General features: G+C 39.6%; 2 protein-coding genes across 3 annotated transcripts; both read left to right on the forward strand.

Moving 5' to 3' along the window:
• The first annotated feature begins 310 nt into the window (after positions 1–310).
• khsrp (KH-type splicing regulatory protein) lies at positions 311–10345 on the forward strand. The gene is made up of 18 exons (XM_030143980.1): positions 311–582; positions 1603–1699; positions 1774–1827; positions 3190–3226; positions 3344–3402; positions 3511–3582; positions 3664–3721; positions 3884–4031; positions 5504–5602; positions 5693–5812; positions 5951–6053; positions 6660–6784; positions 6878–7174; positions 7277–7386; positions 7499–7587; positions 7686–7877; positions 8475–8674; positions 9486–10345. The coding sequence occupies exons 1-18, from the start codon at positions 493–495 to the stop codon at positions 9492–9494; spliced, it is 1959 nt and encodes a 652-aa protein (XP_029999840.1). The 5' UTR covers positions 311–492; the 3' UTR covers positions 9495–10345.
• Positions 10346–10599: 254 nt separating this feature from the next.
• dcaf15 (DDB1 and CUL4 associated factor 15) lies at positions 10600–18313 on the forward strand. Of its 2 annotated transcripts, XM_030135057.1 has the most exons (13): positions 10600–10742; positions 11369–11466; positions 11924–12062; positions 12233–12339; positions 12438–12583; positions 12671–12832; positions 13203–13787; positions 13885–13976; positions 14402–14526; positions 16222–16302; positions 16437–16541; positions 16657–16772; positions 17594–18313. In XM_030135057.1, the coding sequence occupies exons 1-13, from the start codon at positions 10647–10649 to the stop codon at positions 17647–17649; spliced, it is 1908 nt and encodes a 635-aa protein (XP_029990917.1). In that variant the 5' UTR covers positions 10600–10646; the 3' UTR covers positions 17650–18313. The 2 variants fall into 2 exon arrangements, 1 of the variants encoding a protein (XP_029990917.1); XR_003935486.1 differs by lacking the exons at positions 16657–16772; positions 17594–18313 and having other exon boundaries at positions 14402–14524; positions 16219–16302.
• Positions 18314–18512: the final 199 nt, after the last annotated feature.

The raw sequence follows: 18512 nt of genomic DNA on the forward strand, positions 1-18512 counted from the left end.
TGTCCGTTAGTGTGCAACATAACTCAAAAAGTTATGGACAGATTTGGATGAAATTTTCAGGGTTTGTTGGAAATGGGATAAGGAAGAAATGATTAAATTTTGGTGGTGATCGGGGGTGGGGGGGGCCACTGATCAGCCTTGGCGGAGGTCTGCGCTCTCCGAGTGCTTCTAGTTTTATTTTATTTTACTCAGACGCATGAAAAGGGCCTCTAACAGCTGGTGTGTAATTTCCCCTCCAGTCCAGATGATGGCAGTATATAGAGCTTACTCCTTTGAATATCTCCTTTACAAAATGCACTAAAAGAAAAAGAAGAAAACCCCGGGTGAAGATCAAGATGCATTGATTGGTTATTTTAAGCAGGGAAGTTTGCCGGCGTGGTAAGCAGTCCTCACATTGCTGTCCCCGATACGCTGCTGTTAGCCTTCCCGCTTCTGCGCAGCCCGACCCGGCTAAGTGTTTCCAGCCTTTCCCCCGTGTGTCTTGTGAGCAGCATGTCTGAATACGGCGCTTTGCCCACAAATGGAGTCGGTGCTGGGATGAAGAAGGACGCCTTTGCAGATGCGCTACAACGAGCTAGACAGGTAACCAAAGTGGTCGGCTACGTGAAGACGTCTCGGGCTAGTTAGCTGGTAGGACAAGCCGCTAGCTTTAATTATTCGGGACGTTAGCTTTAGTTAACTAGCTAGCGCGCCAGCATTTAATTGTCTTAACAAGTATGATAGTCTGTATAGTAAACGTGTGCGATTTAGACGTTACACGAGTAACCGAGTAATGTAGATATTTAATGTACATGTAGCTAACCGTTAACGACGTCTCCTCAGCGAGTCTGAGGTTAAGGTAAAGGGGTAATCGTAAGCTAGGCTAGTTGTAGCTACATTAGCTATGATTAACGGTAACCAAACACATAATGTAGTTACCGTTATTTCCATCTGGTTTACAAAACAGTTAACATTAGATTCTACTTATGATACAGATTAGTAATATCTGTCTGTGTTATAGCATGGTGAATAAACAAAAGGGCTGATTGTAAAGATCGACTTACATTATTAGCGTTTCTGTAATACCATACGTATTTATTGTTGTAGTGTGATACAGAGCTGGACAATGTCGTCAAAATGCTTTTATTAGATATGAATATATAATTATAATTATTTACTTCAATAGTTATTTCATTCATGCATAAAAGCTGGTTTCAGCTCCGGTGTGAAACCACATGGTTCGTTGTCTAGTGTTTTCATAATACCATTAAGAAAATAAGTACATATTCATTTGATTAACAACAGCAGTAATGTTCTTACTCGGAAAGAGGTAAAAAACAAAAAACAAAAACAAAAAAAAAACCACAGTATTAAAATAATCCTGTTTTTGACAATCTTCATGAATTTTTGCGTGGTCTTCCGTAGTATTTCACTTTGCTGATAGATGATTTAAATCACTTGTGCTGCCAAAATCTAAGCATCTCAGCTTTATTTGTTGGCATGTGACCATCCGTGTGCAATGGTCAATCCTTCTGAGCACAAATTCTCTAGAGCTTGTTATAACAGACAAGATGAACTGAAGGAGCACAGCACATCCTTTACAGTGTTCAACTTTCTTTCCAGATTGCAGCTAAAATTGGTGGCGATCCCCCAGTAAGTAACAATGGAGGAGCAGAGAGCTATCCATTCGCTGCACAGAAACGATCCCTGGAAGAAGGAGGTCGGTTATAACACACTTTAGCTGCATTCTAGTTTTCTGCAGAGTAGGAATCACATTTATATTTGTTGTTTTAGATGAACCCAGTGCCAAGAAGGTAGCATCACAGAGTGACAGAGATTCTTCAATGTGTAAGTTAAACACACTCATAAATAGGGATGGGTACTGTTAAGATATTGATCATCCTTATTGATCTTATATTTTAACAGTATTCTTCTTACTATTTTTTTGGTTTGTTTTCTTTTTCAGGTTAGGGTTATGGTTCAAATACAGAACAGAATTATTTGCTTCACTTTTCCAATTTGTGGCATAATTATTTATATATATGTATATAATGTGCATTTTTTACAAGGAAAGTGCAACAGCATTTTTTTAAACTAAATCAGTATCAGAGTCTGTCGTCATAGATTTTGTCATCATTGTAGACTGAGGCAAATTTAAGTAATTTTTTGCTGCAAAAGAAAATCTGTATTATCTAGATCAAATTAGAAGATTGCATCACAAACGTCCTATGAAGAAACAGACTCTATAAAGTTTGATAGACATCAATTATGCTGCTTTAATATGTAAGAAATGTATTTTCCATTAGCAAAGCAGATAATGTCAGACCTAATCGATTTGGTGGCCTTTAATTATTTAGCCCCAGGGCCTGGTTAGACCCAGGTTTTGGTATGCATCTCTACAGGGTGAGTCAGAAAAAATGCTCTTTTCATTTAAAGAAATTGTACCACTGAAATGGAAATGCTTATTTTTCTTTTGATCATACAGTCATATTTATGTGGTCATTGAGCATGTCTGGCGATTGAATCATTGATTTATGGCATAGCATAACAGAGGGAATGTCCATTGTTTATTGTGCACCGAAATATCTGCCAACACAGTTTATGCCACCGTGAATGAAATTGAAATTGTCAACCATTACAGCATGTTTACTCACCATCAAAATGTTTTGTCTCAACAAAGTCGTCCGGCACGACCTTCAACCTGGCTACCATTCAGATTGATGCAAATCTGTGCTCGTTGTCGCATCTCTAACACAGCTCTTCTCGCCATTCGTGTTCGTCGTAGGGCTTGGATTTCTCTGCACATCCGTAAACTGTGGTCTTGTCATGATGAAAACTCCCTGGGCACTGTCATGTAGGCCTATGTCCTGAGTGTGAAAGCAAAGCCCCGACTCCTGTAATTGTTGTCAATTTCAAGTTTGTTCACTGTGGCATACATTGTGTTGGCAGGTATTTCAGTGCCCAATAAACAATGGACCTTCTCTCTCTTATGCAATGCAATAAATCTATGACTACATCACCAGACATGCTCAACAACCACATCAGTATGACTGTATGGTCAAAAGGAAAATCAGTGTTTCCGTTTTAGCAGTACAATTTCTTTAAATGGAAAGAGCGTTTTTTCTGACTCACCCTGTACAGTCAGACAGTTTCTATCATACACACTCCCTTGGTTCAGAGTTCCACCATTCACCAGTTCTTCTCTTACAGCTATTGAAGCTCAACTAGCTGCTCTGTCCCAACAAAGGTATTGGATTATTTTTAGTGTTTATTCATTGAAATCATGAATATTTCAGGGGTTTGTGGTTATATGACTATGACAGAAATGGGAGTTTTCTTTATTTATGTGTTCCCCTGTGTGTAGTGTCAGATCCTCCACGATGACAGAGGAGTACAGGGTGCCTGATGGCATGGTCGGTCTGAGTGAGTAGATGCACATACATTGGACTCACATGATGCCTGGATTAGTGAATCACACAAATTTAACTCTGATCCATATGTCTTCTCATCCACTGTCTGTGGTTCCTTAAGTCATTGGACGTGGTGGTGAACAGATCAATAAAATTCAACAAGACTCTGGCTGCAAGGTCCAGATTGCACATGGTGAGCAAATAGTTAGCTCTTAATTTGTTATGTTTACACACAGCCACGGACACAATGATACAGTTTTATTCCTTTTCACAGACAGTGCTGGTCTTCCGGAAAGAAGTGTTTCCCTGACGGGGTCAGGAGATGCCATACAGTAAGTTAAAGTTCATATTCACATGTAAATATGTGCAGTTTAATTCATGGATGTCTTTTGGAAGCACCTTTTGTTTAAAGGTTTAGAAGTAACAAAATTGAAAATGAGAGGATTAATATGGGATTCTAATCTGGAAATTCTTTCATTTAAATTTGCTCACAGGAGAGCCAAGGCTCTTATTGATGACATAGTGTCAAGGGGCCATGAGTCCACCAATGGGCAAGGAGGCTCCATGCAGGAGATGATCATCCCTGCAGGGAAGGCTGGCCTTATTATAGGCAAAGGAGGAGAGACTATCAAACAGCTCCAGGTGAGAGCCACAATGTATTTTGCTGAAATATTCAAGATCACCACAGATTTTATTATAGTCAAAGTGCTTGTGTGGCACAGAGATTACAAACAAAATGATTATGAAAATTGTGCAGTTTGCGTAATCAACAAATACAATGCTATAGTAACCTACAGTAACCAGTAATGATTGTTATTGATAGTTTTCTTTGATACCATTAAATGATTATTTGAATAATCCATACTGAAAATGCTACTCACTTTAACTAAAGTGAAATACACCAGTTTTACTATATTTGTTCATTGCATTTTTTTGTTTGTGAATGAGAAGCAGCGTATTTTCCATCAGTTAAATCACTTAAAGCTGCATATGACTCTTGTCATCAATTGTTCATCAAATCTGTAAACCCAAGTCATAGACTAAGTATCACAAATCCAAAAGTTTTTCTATGATTACGCACCTGAATCTCTTCCCTCACGGTGAACAATTTCAAAGTGTACGCCATCATAAACAATCCATTTGTTTACAGACGGAGCCAGTAGGTCACTCGGGCATGTTTGGAAATTTGTCGTGATGTGCAATGTGGGAAGTGGAGCTCCATGCAGCCACATTATGGCCAAAACGGCAACAAACACGGAAATGGCCTCATTGCCTCTTGCTACTGCAGCTGCGTGGAGCACGTCGTGACAAATTTCTGAAAAATGCCCAAGTGACCTACCGGCTCTGTCTGTAAACAGACCATTGTTAACGGTGGAGTACACTTCGAAATTGTTCACCGTAAGGGAAGAGATTCAGGTGCGTAATCACGGAAAGACTTACAGATTTGTGATACTTAGGCTATGACTTGGGTTTTACAAATTTGTTGAAAAGTTGATGACGAAAGTCATACGTAGCTTTAACCAACAGTTACAGCAAAACATGAATTAAAGTAATGCAGCAACATTTAGTTTTTTTCTTTAGCTAAAGTTAATGACATAACTAGCGGCTGCTACATACTTTCAGAGTGTTCATTACACTTGCATATTAGCATAAGCATTAACTGTAACATTATTACCTTGTGTCAACTCTGCTCTCAGGAGTAATGCAGACTGGGTATTTCTGCTGCAAATGCTGCACCATTGAAGCTTGCTCTTGTGATAAACTAGCTTCGTACCGCATTCTATTGTTTTGTGATGTTTTTTTTTTCCCCCCAAGTTTTAAGTGTTCCCACGCATTATACATTTTTGTCCTTGTCTCCTCTGAGCTACACTCCATGTTGTGTGGGACAGTCCTGTCATGTTTGTCACAATAAGCATCTGCGTGAAACACAACCGTGGATCCAATGTAAAGCAACAGCAAAATTAAGGAAACAAAACTTTGAGTCAGAAAAATTTTAATCACTTTTTTTAAAAAAAATCAATTAACTGTTTCAGCTCTAGTTAAGTGCTCCCATACAGACTGGATTAATGTACCTTGGTTCAATAATTTAACATACATGTTAATCTAATACTTAGGAGCGAGCTGGTGTTAAAATGATTCTTATTCAAGATGGGTCCCAGCCACCTAACGTAGATAAACCCCTACGCATCATTGGAGACCCCTACAAAGTTCAGGTAACTTTAAAACACAGTGCAGTTCATTTTTTAAAAATCTTTTTTATACTCCAAGGTAGCCTAAGATTCACTATCTTCTGTTTTTTGTAGCAAGCAAAAGAGATGGTCAATGAGATTTTGCGAGAAAGAGATCATGCAGGGTTTGGGGAAAGGAATGAATATGGATCAAGAATGGGAGGAGGAGGTGGTGGTGGCGGCGGCGGCATTGAGGTAAGCCATCTAAATGTTGCAGTAATGATCTCAACAGAGCAATAACAAGTGTAACTTAATATGTAATGCAAGTTTGCTATTTCCAGTTAATTATGCAACTGTGCAGAGTTAACAGAAGTGTTGGCTGTAACTCTACAGATAGCTGTGCCACGTCACTCTGTAGGAGTTGTGATTGGCAGAAGTGGAGAGATGATCAAGAAGATCCAGAGCGATGCAGGAGTGAAGATTCAGTTTAAACCAGGTGAGCACCCCAGATGTTCATCTAGTGACAAAATGATGGTAAAGTAATTGACTTGGCTCAATGATAGTTTTTGAGAATACATTCTTCCTTTACTTGTAACGTTATTCACATAGGTTATCTACTTGGCAAAGAAAAAGTCTTTCACGGTGACTGTGGCTCAGTTGGTACAGTGGGTCATCCAATTACTGAAGGACTGGCAGTTCAAATCCTGGCTCAGATTGTTCACTTGTCTAAGTGTCCTCGAGCAAGACACTGAACGCTAAATTGCTCCCAGTAAAACCAGGCAGCACCTTGCATGGTGGCAGCCACCTACTGGTGTATGAGTGTATGTGTGAATGGGTGAATGTGAGGCTTTGTAAAGCGCTTTGGGTATCATGAAGGTATGGAAAAGCACTATATATGTGCAGTCAAGTTACCATTTTACATTTACAGTTGGATAGAATTACAATATAATTACAGCTGTTCGATGTTAAATAAATTGTACAAAGTGACACTGACGATTTGGTGCCTTTTTTTTTTTTTTTTATAAAGCAAGACTTTCTGTACATTTTTTTTTTTTACTTTGTGTACTCCCCCTCACCTAAGTCTGTTTGTCATCCCTAACAGATGATGGTTCAGGTCCTGAGAAGATTGCTCACATCATGGGTCCACCAGACCAGTGTCAGCATGCTGCATCAATAATCACTGACCTCTTGCAGAGCATTCGTGCCCGAGAGGAAGGTGGGCAGGGGGTACGTACAGTCATTATTTGATTTGTCTGGTTCTGAAGGCAGAGCTTGTTTGTTGAGCTGTTAAACCTGACATACACGGTGTGTCATCCTCAGGGCCCCCCAAGCCCTGGTTCAGGGATGCCACCCGGCGGGCGAGGACGGGGTCGAGGCCAGGGGAACTGGGGTCCTCCAGGAGGGGAGATGACCTTCTCCATCCCTGCTCACAAATGTGGACTTGTAATTGGTCGAAAAGGCGAGAATGTCAAGTCCATCAACCAACAAACTGGTGCGTTTGTTGAGATATCTCGTCAACCACCGCCAAACGGAGATCCAAACTTCAAGCTGTTCACCATTAGAGGGTCCCCCCAGCAGATTGACCATGCAAAGCAGCTTATTGAGGAAAAAATTGAGGTATATTGATTTGTCATTGTGAGACATCAAACAACTAAAAGGGACATAAACCATATACCAAGGTCCTAAATTGAGCTAATTCCCAGGTTTTCTCCTTATTAGGCTCCGTTGTGTCCACTGGGTGGCGGACCTGGTCCAGGAGGTCCAAGTGGTCCCATGAGTCCTTATAATCCCAACCCTTATAATGCAGGACCTCCTGGTGGTGCTCCTCAGTAAGTAAAATTAAATACTTCATTGCTGGAATTTTACAATTTCTATCGGGGATAATAATCAATTTATAAACTAACATGTGGTTTTTAAACCTGTTCTTCCCTGTCTCTGCAGTGGAGCCCCACCTGGTGGACCCCAGTACTGTCCTCAAGGTTGGGGAAATACCTACCAGCAGTGGCAAGCCCCAGCTCCTCATGACCCCAGTGAGTACCTTCTCCTTCACATTCTGTTCTTGTACAAGTACTTAAGAGATCAGACGGTGTTGTCACTATCCTGTGTTTTTATTTCTTTACCTCATTAGGTAAGGCGGCAGCAGACCCAAATGCAGCATGGGCAGCCTACTACGCACAATACTACAACCAGCAGCCAGGGGGCGCCATGGGAGGCCAGACTCCAGGGGCCGGAGGAGACCAGAGCCAAGCAGCACAGACTGCTGGGGGTCAGCCAGACTACACAAAGGCATGGGAAGAGTACTATAAGAAGATGGGCATGAGTATGTTGAACCTACTAGCATACACTTGTCTGAATTTATTTGGATTAGAGTAACATTATTTTTATGAAGTGCAACAGATGAAATATTTGTGAAATGCAGAACAGTATGAAATGAAGGTTATTGTTGCTATTATTTTGGCATCTGTTGTGATTTGTGATAACTTCTGCATTTAACTGTAACTGAAATTAAAATTATCTCAATTTACGTTTTGCATTGGTCTGTACCAAACAAGCAAATTCCCTTAATATGAATATGATCGGCAGGCTGAGATATGTCATACCTCTATACACGTTTAATTTTATTACTATATTGAAACACATTTTACCTTGACTGTAAAATTGCAGTACCTGCTATTTGGATATTGTACTTATTGTCAGTATAGCAATACAGCAATTAATATTTCAATTCATTAAAAAGAAAATTTAGCCCTAAATTGAAAGCAAAATTAGATTTAATCCAGTTATGTAATTCTTCTTGCTCTTGTAATTTATTTATACTTTCTAGTGCTGCTAAAGTAAACACTTAAAGTGATGATTACTTGCAAATAAATAATTCTATAATGGTTTATTTGAATTAATGAATTATTTGTTTTCTCAGCTCAACCTGCTGGAGGAGCAGGGCCTGCTCAAGGCCCAGCAGCCACTGCAGCAGCAGCAGGTGGTGGAGGAGCTGCTGCAGCTGGAGGTCAGCAGGACTACAGCGCAGCCTGGGCAGAGTACTACAGACAGCAGGCAGCTTACTACGGACAGGCAGGACAGGCTCCTGGACAAGCAGCTGCTCCACAACAGGGACAGCAGGTAACATGAGTTGGACTACACATCACCAGTGTAACACTAACTGTACAACAAACCTGTTACAGAGGTTGTAGCACCAACAGGCATTTCCCCAACTCTACAACTTATCTTATATAGGCACAGCACAAAATTTAAGATTTATATTTATACAAAGGTGATGCTTCTTTAGTTTCAGAAATATTCCACATATTATATGTGGAGTATAAAGCTAAAGACAATTTGGTCTTCAACTTTAAGTGTTTTATAGCATATTAGATTTGGATATTCTCACTTTCTGATCAAGACTCATAACCTGATTCAAGTCTTGCAACTGTTCTTTTGACATGTATACAGCACATGCACAGTATGTCACAGCTGGGGTTACAGTTATCCGTTTGTTGTACAACGGACTTTGCCAACAGCCTGAAGTGGAGATCCTGCCCAAAAGAAAAGCCTATATTCATGGTCAAAAGATAAACAACTGTTTTTAGACATGAAGAAAGGCTTGGAAATAAATAGCATTTTGGTGAATACAGAAATTTTATGTTTCTCATCTTTTTGACAAAGTGGCCAGATTAATTAACAAATTACACTAAAAGACAGAATAGTGTTCATGTAATCGTGTACTGATAGTGTTACTAGATTTTGATTGGGTTTGGTTCATTTCAGTAAGAACTGTACAAAGTACATATAACTATTAGGCCAAAAGACAATTTTCAGCACCATTAGGCAGTAGGCATGTCTTATCGACTGTGAAACTATGATACACACCTCTGTGAGAAAAATCCATTACAATTGCTCTTTCAATGATGTTATGTCTGATTTGTCATTTCAGGGTCAGTAACATGATTTGCTCGGCCTATTGGACAGTTCCACAACTCCTTGGACTCTTTCTGTTTTCTGTCAAGACATTTCCGTTGGCTTTAATAACACAAGACACAGGATAACACATTCACCTTAGTGTTTTCTATCCATCCTTACTCTTGTCTAATTTTTAAAGTCAAAATTGAAGAAATGAAAAGGGAACACATTTTGCTTCTGCATTGAACAAAGCACTAAATAAATATTTGGGTTACTATTATGTTTGCCACTTCAGCTCACCCACACATTGTGATACATCTCAGAATTTTAAAAATGTGAATTAATGAGCATCTTTGCTTGGAAACTAGCGGAACAGCATCTTTAAATTGACAATAATTTTAGTAGTTTTTCCCCTTTTAATTTCTTTAGGGTAAAAACGGTTTAGCAGTATTTTGAATATTATTCAAAAATTATGTTTGTAAGAAAAAGAGAAAAAGCTCAAGTTTTTGATCTTTTGTTTTGTCCAGTCTTTTTGGTACTTTTTTTTTTTTTTAACATTCCTACTGTTTAAGTTGCAGGTGTCTCTCCCTGCATTCATAATGTACTTTTAATTTTATTCATTGTAATTATTTTCTTTGAGGGTAACCTGTATGCGTGTGTCTATATAGTGTATGCTACTGAATAGAGAAATGTGTGAGAGTTGGCTGCATTAAGGCACTACCTGTCCTACAGTAACTTTATGTAGGGTGGTTGTGTTTGTGAGCATGTGTTTGCCCTCTTTATGTCCACAAGATTTTTTTTGTTCCCATAGATTCTGTTATTGTATGCTGATTTTACGTTATTTTTTACTGCTTGTTTTTAAATACTTAAAAATAAAAAACCTTCAAATTCCCAGTGGTTTCCTGTGTGTTCTTTATTATAATTGCCCTCTAGTGTGTTGTAATGCATTGTACTCCCAATATTCAGGTAAAGTTGTGAAATAGAAATAAAAACCGTTGTATAAAAGCATTTGATTTAAGTTGGACGTCGCAGATGTGTCTGGGTGTTCGGTCCAGGCAGACGTCCCTGTTGTGCTCTACCTTTTGTTTTGGTTTTGATGGATGCGTCCACCAGCAAGTGGGGGCAGTCTCGTGCTGCCCGTGGACCAATCGGGACCGACGTCCGAGTGCGACGAAGGACAACAGTTGAGTGGGAGATGGCGCCCAGCTCGAAATCAGAAAAGGACGATGGCAAACAGAAGGCTCAAAGAAAACATAAAGACCATGTTGTGAAGCTTCTCACGCGTGGGAAGGTAAGCTTTTATCGATAATATATATGGCATAAATCTCGGAAACACGTTCACAGACGTTGGGTTTGTGCAGCGCGCGGCTCCTTGTTTCCTGCAGCTTGGTCGGCTAGCGTTTGCTAGCTGGTAGGTAGCTTGTGGCTAACCGCTACGGATAAAGGCAGGTAGGCAACAAATTAGCGAATACTGTAGGTGCGAAAAGGGTGCGTTTTAATTTGCGGTCATTCTTCTTCATTTAGTCGGCCTTTGCCTAATTTGTCAGTACATGTAGACGGATTTTTAACGTACTTGAGTGGTGTTAGCATGCTAGCCGTGAAAGCAAATCGCTACCTTTACGTTATAATGTTAACGCTCAAGCTTTGTCGGCTCGGGTTTTTGCCTAACTTTTAATGTAGCGGTAATTCTACCTTCGTATTCAGGTTCTACTACGACTAAGCGCTGAACCATTTGACCAGACCACAGCTGTTTGTGTATAGAAGTCTTTTAGAGAGATGTTGCACTGCATTAGTCATGAATTAGTTAAACAGTTAACACATGCAACTTGTATGCAAAAGCGGTTTACTGAACCGTAATATGATGCATGTGTGTTGGGTCATTTGCTCTCTGTATTCTTATTATCATCTTTTTTTCAGCTGTCAGGACAGTTTTCTCAACGCCTGTTCAGGAAGTTTCCACCTCGAGTGTGTGTCCCGTTGAAGAACATCGTGAGTGAGGAGTTCCTCAGAGCAGGGTCTGTATGTAGTTTATATTTGTCATTCGCAAGCAAGTCAGTCATGTTTCTGGACATTATGTATTACTGCCAATAATAATAATTGATTAGATTTATATAGCACTTTTCTATTTTGCTGACTCAAAGCCCTTATATTGGATTCATTAATCATTCACTCCACGTTCACATACTGGTGTGGTAAGCTACATCTGTATCCACAGCTGCTCTGGGACAGACTGATGGAAGCGTGGCTGCCAGTCTGCTCAGTATTATTTTTGAGCTATGATATTCTGGAGACAGGGCTTCCTCAAAAGGTGTACCATCAGAAACTTGAATTTAGACTACAAATAACCTGTGCAAATATATAAGTAAAAATACTGCACTTTAAACCCTGTAGAATACCCGTGATTAGTTGTAAATTGAATTAAATGTCTTCTACCAAGAATTTTTTGACCTTTTGTAATTTTGTTGTGTTCAGGCATATATTTCTTGGCTTCACAAAATGTGGACGCTATGTTCTGTCATACACCAGCGACTGTGGAGAAGATGATGACTTCTCTTTCTATACCTACCACCTGTACTGGTGGGAGTTCAACTTACACAGTAGACTGAAACAGGTAAAGGAAAATAAATACTTTATTGCCTTAATATGTTCTGTCCCACACAGACTTACATGTAAGCTGTGAACTGATAAGTTAAAATACAGTATTCTCCTTCATGAGTCATAAAAGGGGAGGTAATAATTTGAATAGAAGGACATCTTGTCATGTGTGCTTTTTCTTTCTAGGTCCATCATGTCCGACTATTTGCAGGAGAAGAAATTTACAGTGATCTTTACCTTACTGTTTGTGAGTGGCCGAATGACCACTCCAAAATTGTCATCTTTGGCTTCAAGTAAGAAAAATTAAACACATAAGTCTTCAGTTCCATTTTAGTGTTATTCATGTTTATACAAAACAGCAAATCAATGTGCACATGTTTCTGCTTGTCAGTACACGCAGTTCAAGCTCTGTCCTGATGAACTTGATGATGAGTGATGAGAACAACAGGGACATATACATCACTATTGCCTCAATGCCTCCTGTTAAACCTTGTTCTAACTGCTGCCCGGTTCCATCAGCTTCCACCATACGGACAGGTTAAAACATACACAAGCATGTACTGTCCTGCTGACCTTGCAGGTTCCCTTTGCATCCATCACCCATCTTCATCCTTTTCTCCACAGGTAGAGGTGAATGTCTGGAACATGGTTATGTGCTCAACAGCAGGTACCAGGTGGTGTATCCTTTCCCCACTTTCCAGCCAGCTTTCCAGCTGAAGAAGGACCAGGTCATTCTATTAAACACAAGCTACTCTTTGGTAGCCTGTGGTATCTCACTCTGCCCAGGTAACACATTTTGCGGCTTAAGTCCTTCACATCAATTCAAAAGCAAATACCTCATTCATTAAATGAATTTGATGTATTTATAAAACTCCATCTGCACCTGATACAGCCCAGTCAATTTATCAGAACAGACAAAGGTAGTGTTATAATGTGGTGTATGGACTGATGTGTCTCCTTCAAAAAAAGTGGTATTTCTATTATGTAATGCGTGTCTTTGTGTGTATAAATTTCTTTGTCGTATGGATAACTGATGCACAACAATATCTGTCTCAACAGTCTGCTAAAAGTGATCATCATCACCCAGTATTTTAATGTATCTTATATTAAACTTGAAACTGTACTCCAAACTTTGACTTCTATTTTTCTCTTACAGGAAAGCAGGGTCAGTCATCACAGATCCTCTACACAAAGAGAGCAGCTCCATCAGGTCAATCCCCCACATGTTCATTCTCCAGCCCCTCAGCTTCTTCATCTTCACTACCTCAAGGATCACCTGAAAGCAGATTGCCACCCAGCAGGCCTAGTCCGTTTTCCTGCTCTCCCAGTCAGTCACAAGCAGCCGTTCGAGCCCGGGAGTTTGCAGCTGACCTCTTCAGGCGAGCCCAGGCAGGAGGAGGAGCAGTGGGCCAAGGAGAGAGAAGAGCAGTGGATGGTGGAGAAAAAGAGGCAGCACAGGTTACAGTAGACAAAGGGATAAATGGAGAGACACAAAGGGATGAGCAGGAGAGACGGACTAGTTTACCACAAGCATCAACATCAGGCAGGAGCCACGGTGTGCTGCAGTGCTCAGAACAGGTGATGTCTCCTGCATCCTCTTCCTCGTCCCCTTCGTCCCCTCCAACACCATCGTCATCCCAGGAGATCAGCTCTAACGAGCCCGGATATGTCAACTACTCAAGGCTTCACTACCGCCTGCAGCAGCCAGGAGCAACAGAGCAGAGCACAGGAAGTGCAGGAGGTAAAAGGAAGATGAAGGTTTCAAGCACAGAGATGAAAGAATAAAAGAATAGTAACATGTTTGAAGCTGATCCTTGTTCTTCCATTTCTGTCTGTAGGCTATGAAGATGATAAAGTTCAGTTGCCTTTCACAGTCACTGATCTGAGAGGACGAAACCTTGAGCTTGTCACTGGGCCGCACAGTGGACAGGTACATGTTTTGCTTTGTTCTGAATCCCATACTAAAAAATGCAGTGCACTACATGTTATTTCTCATAGTACTATACATTGTGTTTACTTTTACCAACAAACTAGATTTAAGGTTAATTAAAAACACTCACACTTTTCCTATATTGCAGTTATACTAAATGACCAGGTCATCATTGAAAATGAGAACTGGTTCTCATTTGACCTACCTGATAAAGTTGAGGTTAAAATGAATTTTTGGAATTATTATTTTATTATGTGTATGTAGAGTTTTATGTAGTATTGTATACAATTTCAATTACTGCAGTCCAATGCGACAATCGGATACTAAAACGATGTTGAAGATTAGGGGGGCGGGGTGGGGGTATTGGTGCTGATGATAGGCTTTGTCGATCCCTAGTTTTGAGTCTGTGTTGTGTTGTCTTTCAGAGTGTGTGTGTGGAGCAGCTGACCCTGGACTTTGAGTATCTTATCAATGAGGTGATCCGGAGCGATGCTGCCTGGGCCCCTCAGTTCTGCTCCTTCAGCGACTATGATGTTGTGATTTTGGAGGTCAGTATATATATATATATATGTGTGTGTGTGTGTGTGTATATATATGTATATATAACACACACTTCTGTGACACTGATTCACCAGTAAAACACATGTAATTTGAATTTGACAAATACTGGTGGTTGTGGACACTTGCGTGTTCAGTTAATGATATATTTTGCTGAAGGATTTTTTTTTTTTTCATCAGTTTACTCTGCTTTGATATAATTACCTTTGAATTCATTGAGCTTTTGTGAACCTCTGCATGATCAGTAAATATAGGAAGATACATGCTTTTCAGAAAAAATGCAAACTGCAGAGGATAATATAACAAATGGTGCTAAATCACTGAAGAAAGATTAAATGTAGACAAAATCTGATTTGGAAATTGCCTTAAAAGTAGTTCTAGGTATTCTATATGGGTTAAAGATTTTAAATGGTTATGGATACTCTATTATTGGTCTTAGTCTAGTTAGTTTTCTTTTTTTTACTCAATTTACATTGCGATTATAGATCTTATCCCCAACACTGTTGCAGCTAAAATTCTGTCACTATATATGAGTAAATAATTTAGCTGTATAAACTATCTATTCACAAATTAGAAAAACCCTTTGCATGCAGCCATATATACACAATCACTACGTTAAATGTATGTAATTTCAGGAAGAGAAGTATACAAATTTTCCATGTTGTTTCCACTAGTGATTGGTATTGAACTTGGTACTTTTATTGGTACCGACCAAATTCCATCGGTACTACAGAGTATTGATTCACTTTAAGTCAAACAGCACCACGTTTAGGTACTTGAATGCATCCTTGCGTTGTGTGTCGGGGAGAGGGTGGAGTGACTGCCTGACGTGACAACGGCATTGGATGCACGAGAGCGTGATTATTACGTCAGTGGTAGCCTGATGATGACGACAGCAAGCGTGGTGGATAGAAAGTGTTTGAGGGTGTGGCTCCACTTTGCTAAAGTTGATGCAGACGGTGCTCGCTGCAATATTTGTGATGCTAAATGTAAAACTATCCACAGCAACACTTCAAACCTGGGGAAACACTTAGTCAAACATAATACACATCTGAAGGCTGAGGAATGTTCAGTATTCGAAAGCCCCAAAGGAGCGCAGGCTATGACTCCTGCACCAGGCACCGTCACTGCACCTGCAGCAGACGGTGGCTCCTCACCTACAGCTAGCATCGGAGGAAAAGAAGTGGCATCAAAAAAAAAAAAAAAAAGTCAGTGTGGTGCGGGCTCGGCTCTTGCCAGAAAAAGTAGATATGTTGGTGTCCCTGGAAAAGAACTGCTGAACAGTTCATGTTAGAGGAAATGGTTTGTTTTAGTTTGTAATACTTTAGTTTGAAAAATGTTATTTTTATTTTTTTTAAGTTATTTGCCTGCCCCCACACACTTTTCTCAAGTTTTATGTTATTTCACTTGGATTGTTGAGAAATAAATATTCAGAATTCAAAAGTTTTTACAATTTAGACAAAATGACTTTAATCACCATACATACACACAAAAAGTACCTAAATTGGGTACTGTGTATACTGATAGCGGTTCCCAGGAACTGGTATTAGTTTAAATATGAAAGGTACCCATCCCTAGTTCCCACTAACTGTTTGTCTCAGCAGTGACTTTGTAATCTCAAAAGCAGTACCCTTATGCAACATTCTGTAACTGACCTGGAAATATAATCTTGGATATGTTTCAGGTGTGGTCCGGAGACTAACACGGTGATGATCAACATTGGTCTGCTGTTACTGGCCTTTTCCAACTCAGATGAGGAGCACTGCAGGTACAATTTTCCCTGTCTTAATCTGAGCCTCCCCTGGCTTGGGATTGGTGTCTCAGATGCTTTTTTCTGTAGTAATAATAATGTACTGGTTGCTTTTTTTTTCTCAATCTGATTTTTGTTGTGTTTGGTTCCAGGCCAAACACCTACCATTCCAACCTGCAGGTCAGCTGGGACCTCAACACAGGCATGTGTTGCACTGTGGGTGTCGGTGACCTTACAGAGGTCAAGGGTCAGACCAGGTGAGAAAATCCTGTCCTCCCTGATCACACACGCTCTCCTAGGTGTGTTTCCCATTTGTTTTTCCAACTCCATTGATTTCTGTCATATTTAAGGTGCTGTTTTTGTCTCTGTCAGTGGGAGTGTGTGGAGTTCTTACAGGAAGTCCTGTGTGAACACAGTGATGAAGTGGCTGGTTCCTGAGAGCAGCTCTCGCTACATCAATCGAATGACCAATGAAGCACTGCACAAAGGTGACTTAAATATGCACACACATGCACTGAGGACAAGCTGGAATAAAATCAATCAACCATGACTTCTAACAGATCTTTTGGTTGAAAATGGTGCCTATGAAATTTCTTTTGCCAGTTTTGCTTAATTTGTTTTTTCAGATTTTCTTGATATCTGCTCAACCATTTTGTTTCGTGATATGTTAGCTTTCTTTCACTGATATGGTAAGGATAATACTGGCAAACAATATTAAAAGACTTATAAACACTTACTAAAAATAAATTTTTCTTTTCTTAAAATACAATCACCAAACATGTCACTAATCTCTCCCGTCACAGCTAAAAACTTCATTCTGCTGCACCACAAGACTAACTGTCATATGCATAGAAAGATACTTTGGTGACGTCATGAACTGATATGATTGGCTCAGTGATGCTTGTGATCAAAGCATAACCTAATCAGCCGCAGCTTGGATGTTACATTTCCATCAACCCTGACACAACAGGCATTTAAATTTTGCATCTTGTGCCAAAACACTTTCAATACCTGGACATACCACATATAGAATAGTAAACACAAATTGTCCTATTAAAATGTCATAAATCTAACTTACCGTAACATTTCTGAACTCTTACCTTTATTTCAGTTGTCAGGAGTTGTCATTAGTACTGTGCAGAGTTCAGATCCATCTCACTGCCAAAAAAAAACTGTGGGCCACAGTCATCTGTCTCTTGTTTTTTAAAGGCCGGAGATCAAGTCGAGCAGATTTAGTTTTCTGTTATTCACGTTTTGCGTAGAAGTGCAAAAGCAGAACCCAGAACCGATGTGTTTGTCATCTGTGTAGGCTCATCCCTTCAAGTGCTCGCAGACAGCGACCGATGCACCTGGATTGTATTATGAAGTAGGCCATGAGTTTCAAAGAAACAGCAAGAACACGACGTGCATATGTGGACAAAGCTTCAACATGAGGAGAACCACATTCATTTAAGTAACTGCGCTTTGGTAACATGTAAGTAAAAGTTCAAAGTGTCAAACTGAACATTCAAGATGAAATACTGTAAAGATGGACTTTTATATTCTGTGTTTAATTTAACAGGTTTCATTTTTTATGGTGTACTGTATTATTGCAACTATCAAAAGCAAGAGCTGGACTGAACAAAAATGTAGTTGTTTTTTTTTCTTTTTTGTTACATAAAAACGTATTGTGTGTAAGTGAATGTATGCTCCGTAATGCACCTGTATGGTGTTGACAAGTTCATCCAGAGGCAGTGTGTGTACTTTGTGTAATGTGTATGTAAATTTGACAGATTCTGCTGCTTGTCAACAATATGTTTTCTTATCTGGTCTCGGTCCAGATTTAAAAGTCTGCAGTATTTATCAAAATGAAAATGAAATGAACTCAGTACTGCATCACTTAACAATTTTGGGGGGGATAAATGTTATGTCATTAAATTAGAAGGCTTTTGGGAATCACATGCTGGTTTATGTTCTGTATGTATAACTAGCATGGGAGTCAGATTATGTTCTGTTGGAATATTTTGATAAAATAAAATGTCCAAAAATATGCCATGAGTCCTTGTCTTCATCAGCTTTACAAATAATTTAGTAAAGACCCAAACAAACAGGAAGAGAAACTAAATTAAAGGAAAAAAACATTTGAGAGAAATCACATCCTTTTAGTCAACAGTGAGAATAAAGCTACAAACAGAGTTCACAGATTTGAGTACAAAGGTCGTCAGAGTAACATCAAGAGGACCTAATTT

This window comes from Sphaeramia orbicularis, chromosome 1, assembly GCF_902148855.1.
Source record: "Sphaeramia orbicularis chromosome 1, fSphaOr1.1, whole genome shotgun sequence".
NCBI lineage: Eukaryota > Metazoa > Chordata > Actinopteri > Kurtiformes > Apogonidae > Sphaeramia > Sphaeramia orbicularis.

What these genes read in the sequence shown, in the direction of transcription:
- khsrp (XM_030143980.1), top strand. Translation starts at nt 493, where the DNA reads ATGTCTGAATACGGCGCTTTGCCCACAAATGGAGTCGGTGCTGGGATG. An exon ending in GCTGCTCTGTCCCAACAAAG is followed by an intron (nt 3,227 to 3,343) that starts GTATTGGATTAT and finishes CCCTGTGTGTAG; the next exon opens with TGTCAGATCCTCCACGATGA. An exon ending in CCCAGCTCCTCATGACCCCA is followed by an intron (nt 7,588 to 7,685) that starts GTGAGTACCTTC and finishes TTACCTCATTAG; the next exon opens with GTAAGGCGGCAGCAGACCCA.
- dcaf15 (XM_030135057.1), top strand. Translation starts at nt 10,647, where the DNA reads ATGGCGCCCAGCTCGAAATCAGAAAAGGACGATGGCAAACAGAAGGCT. An exon ending in TCAGATGAGGAGCACTGCAG is followed by an intron (nt 16,303 to 16,436) that starts GTACAATTTTCC and finishes GTTTGGTTCCAG; the next exon opens with GCCAAACACCTACCATTCCA. An exon ending in GAGGTCAAGGGTCAGACCAG is followed by an intron (nt 16,542 to 16,656) that starts GTGAGAAAATCC and finishes TGTCTCTGTCAG; the next exon opens with TGGGAGTGTGTGGAGTTCTT.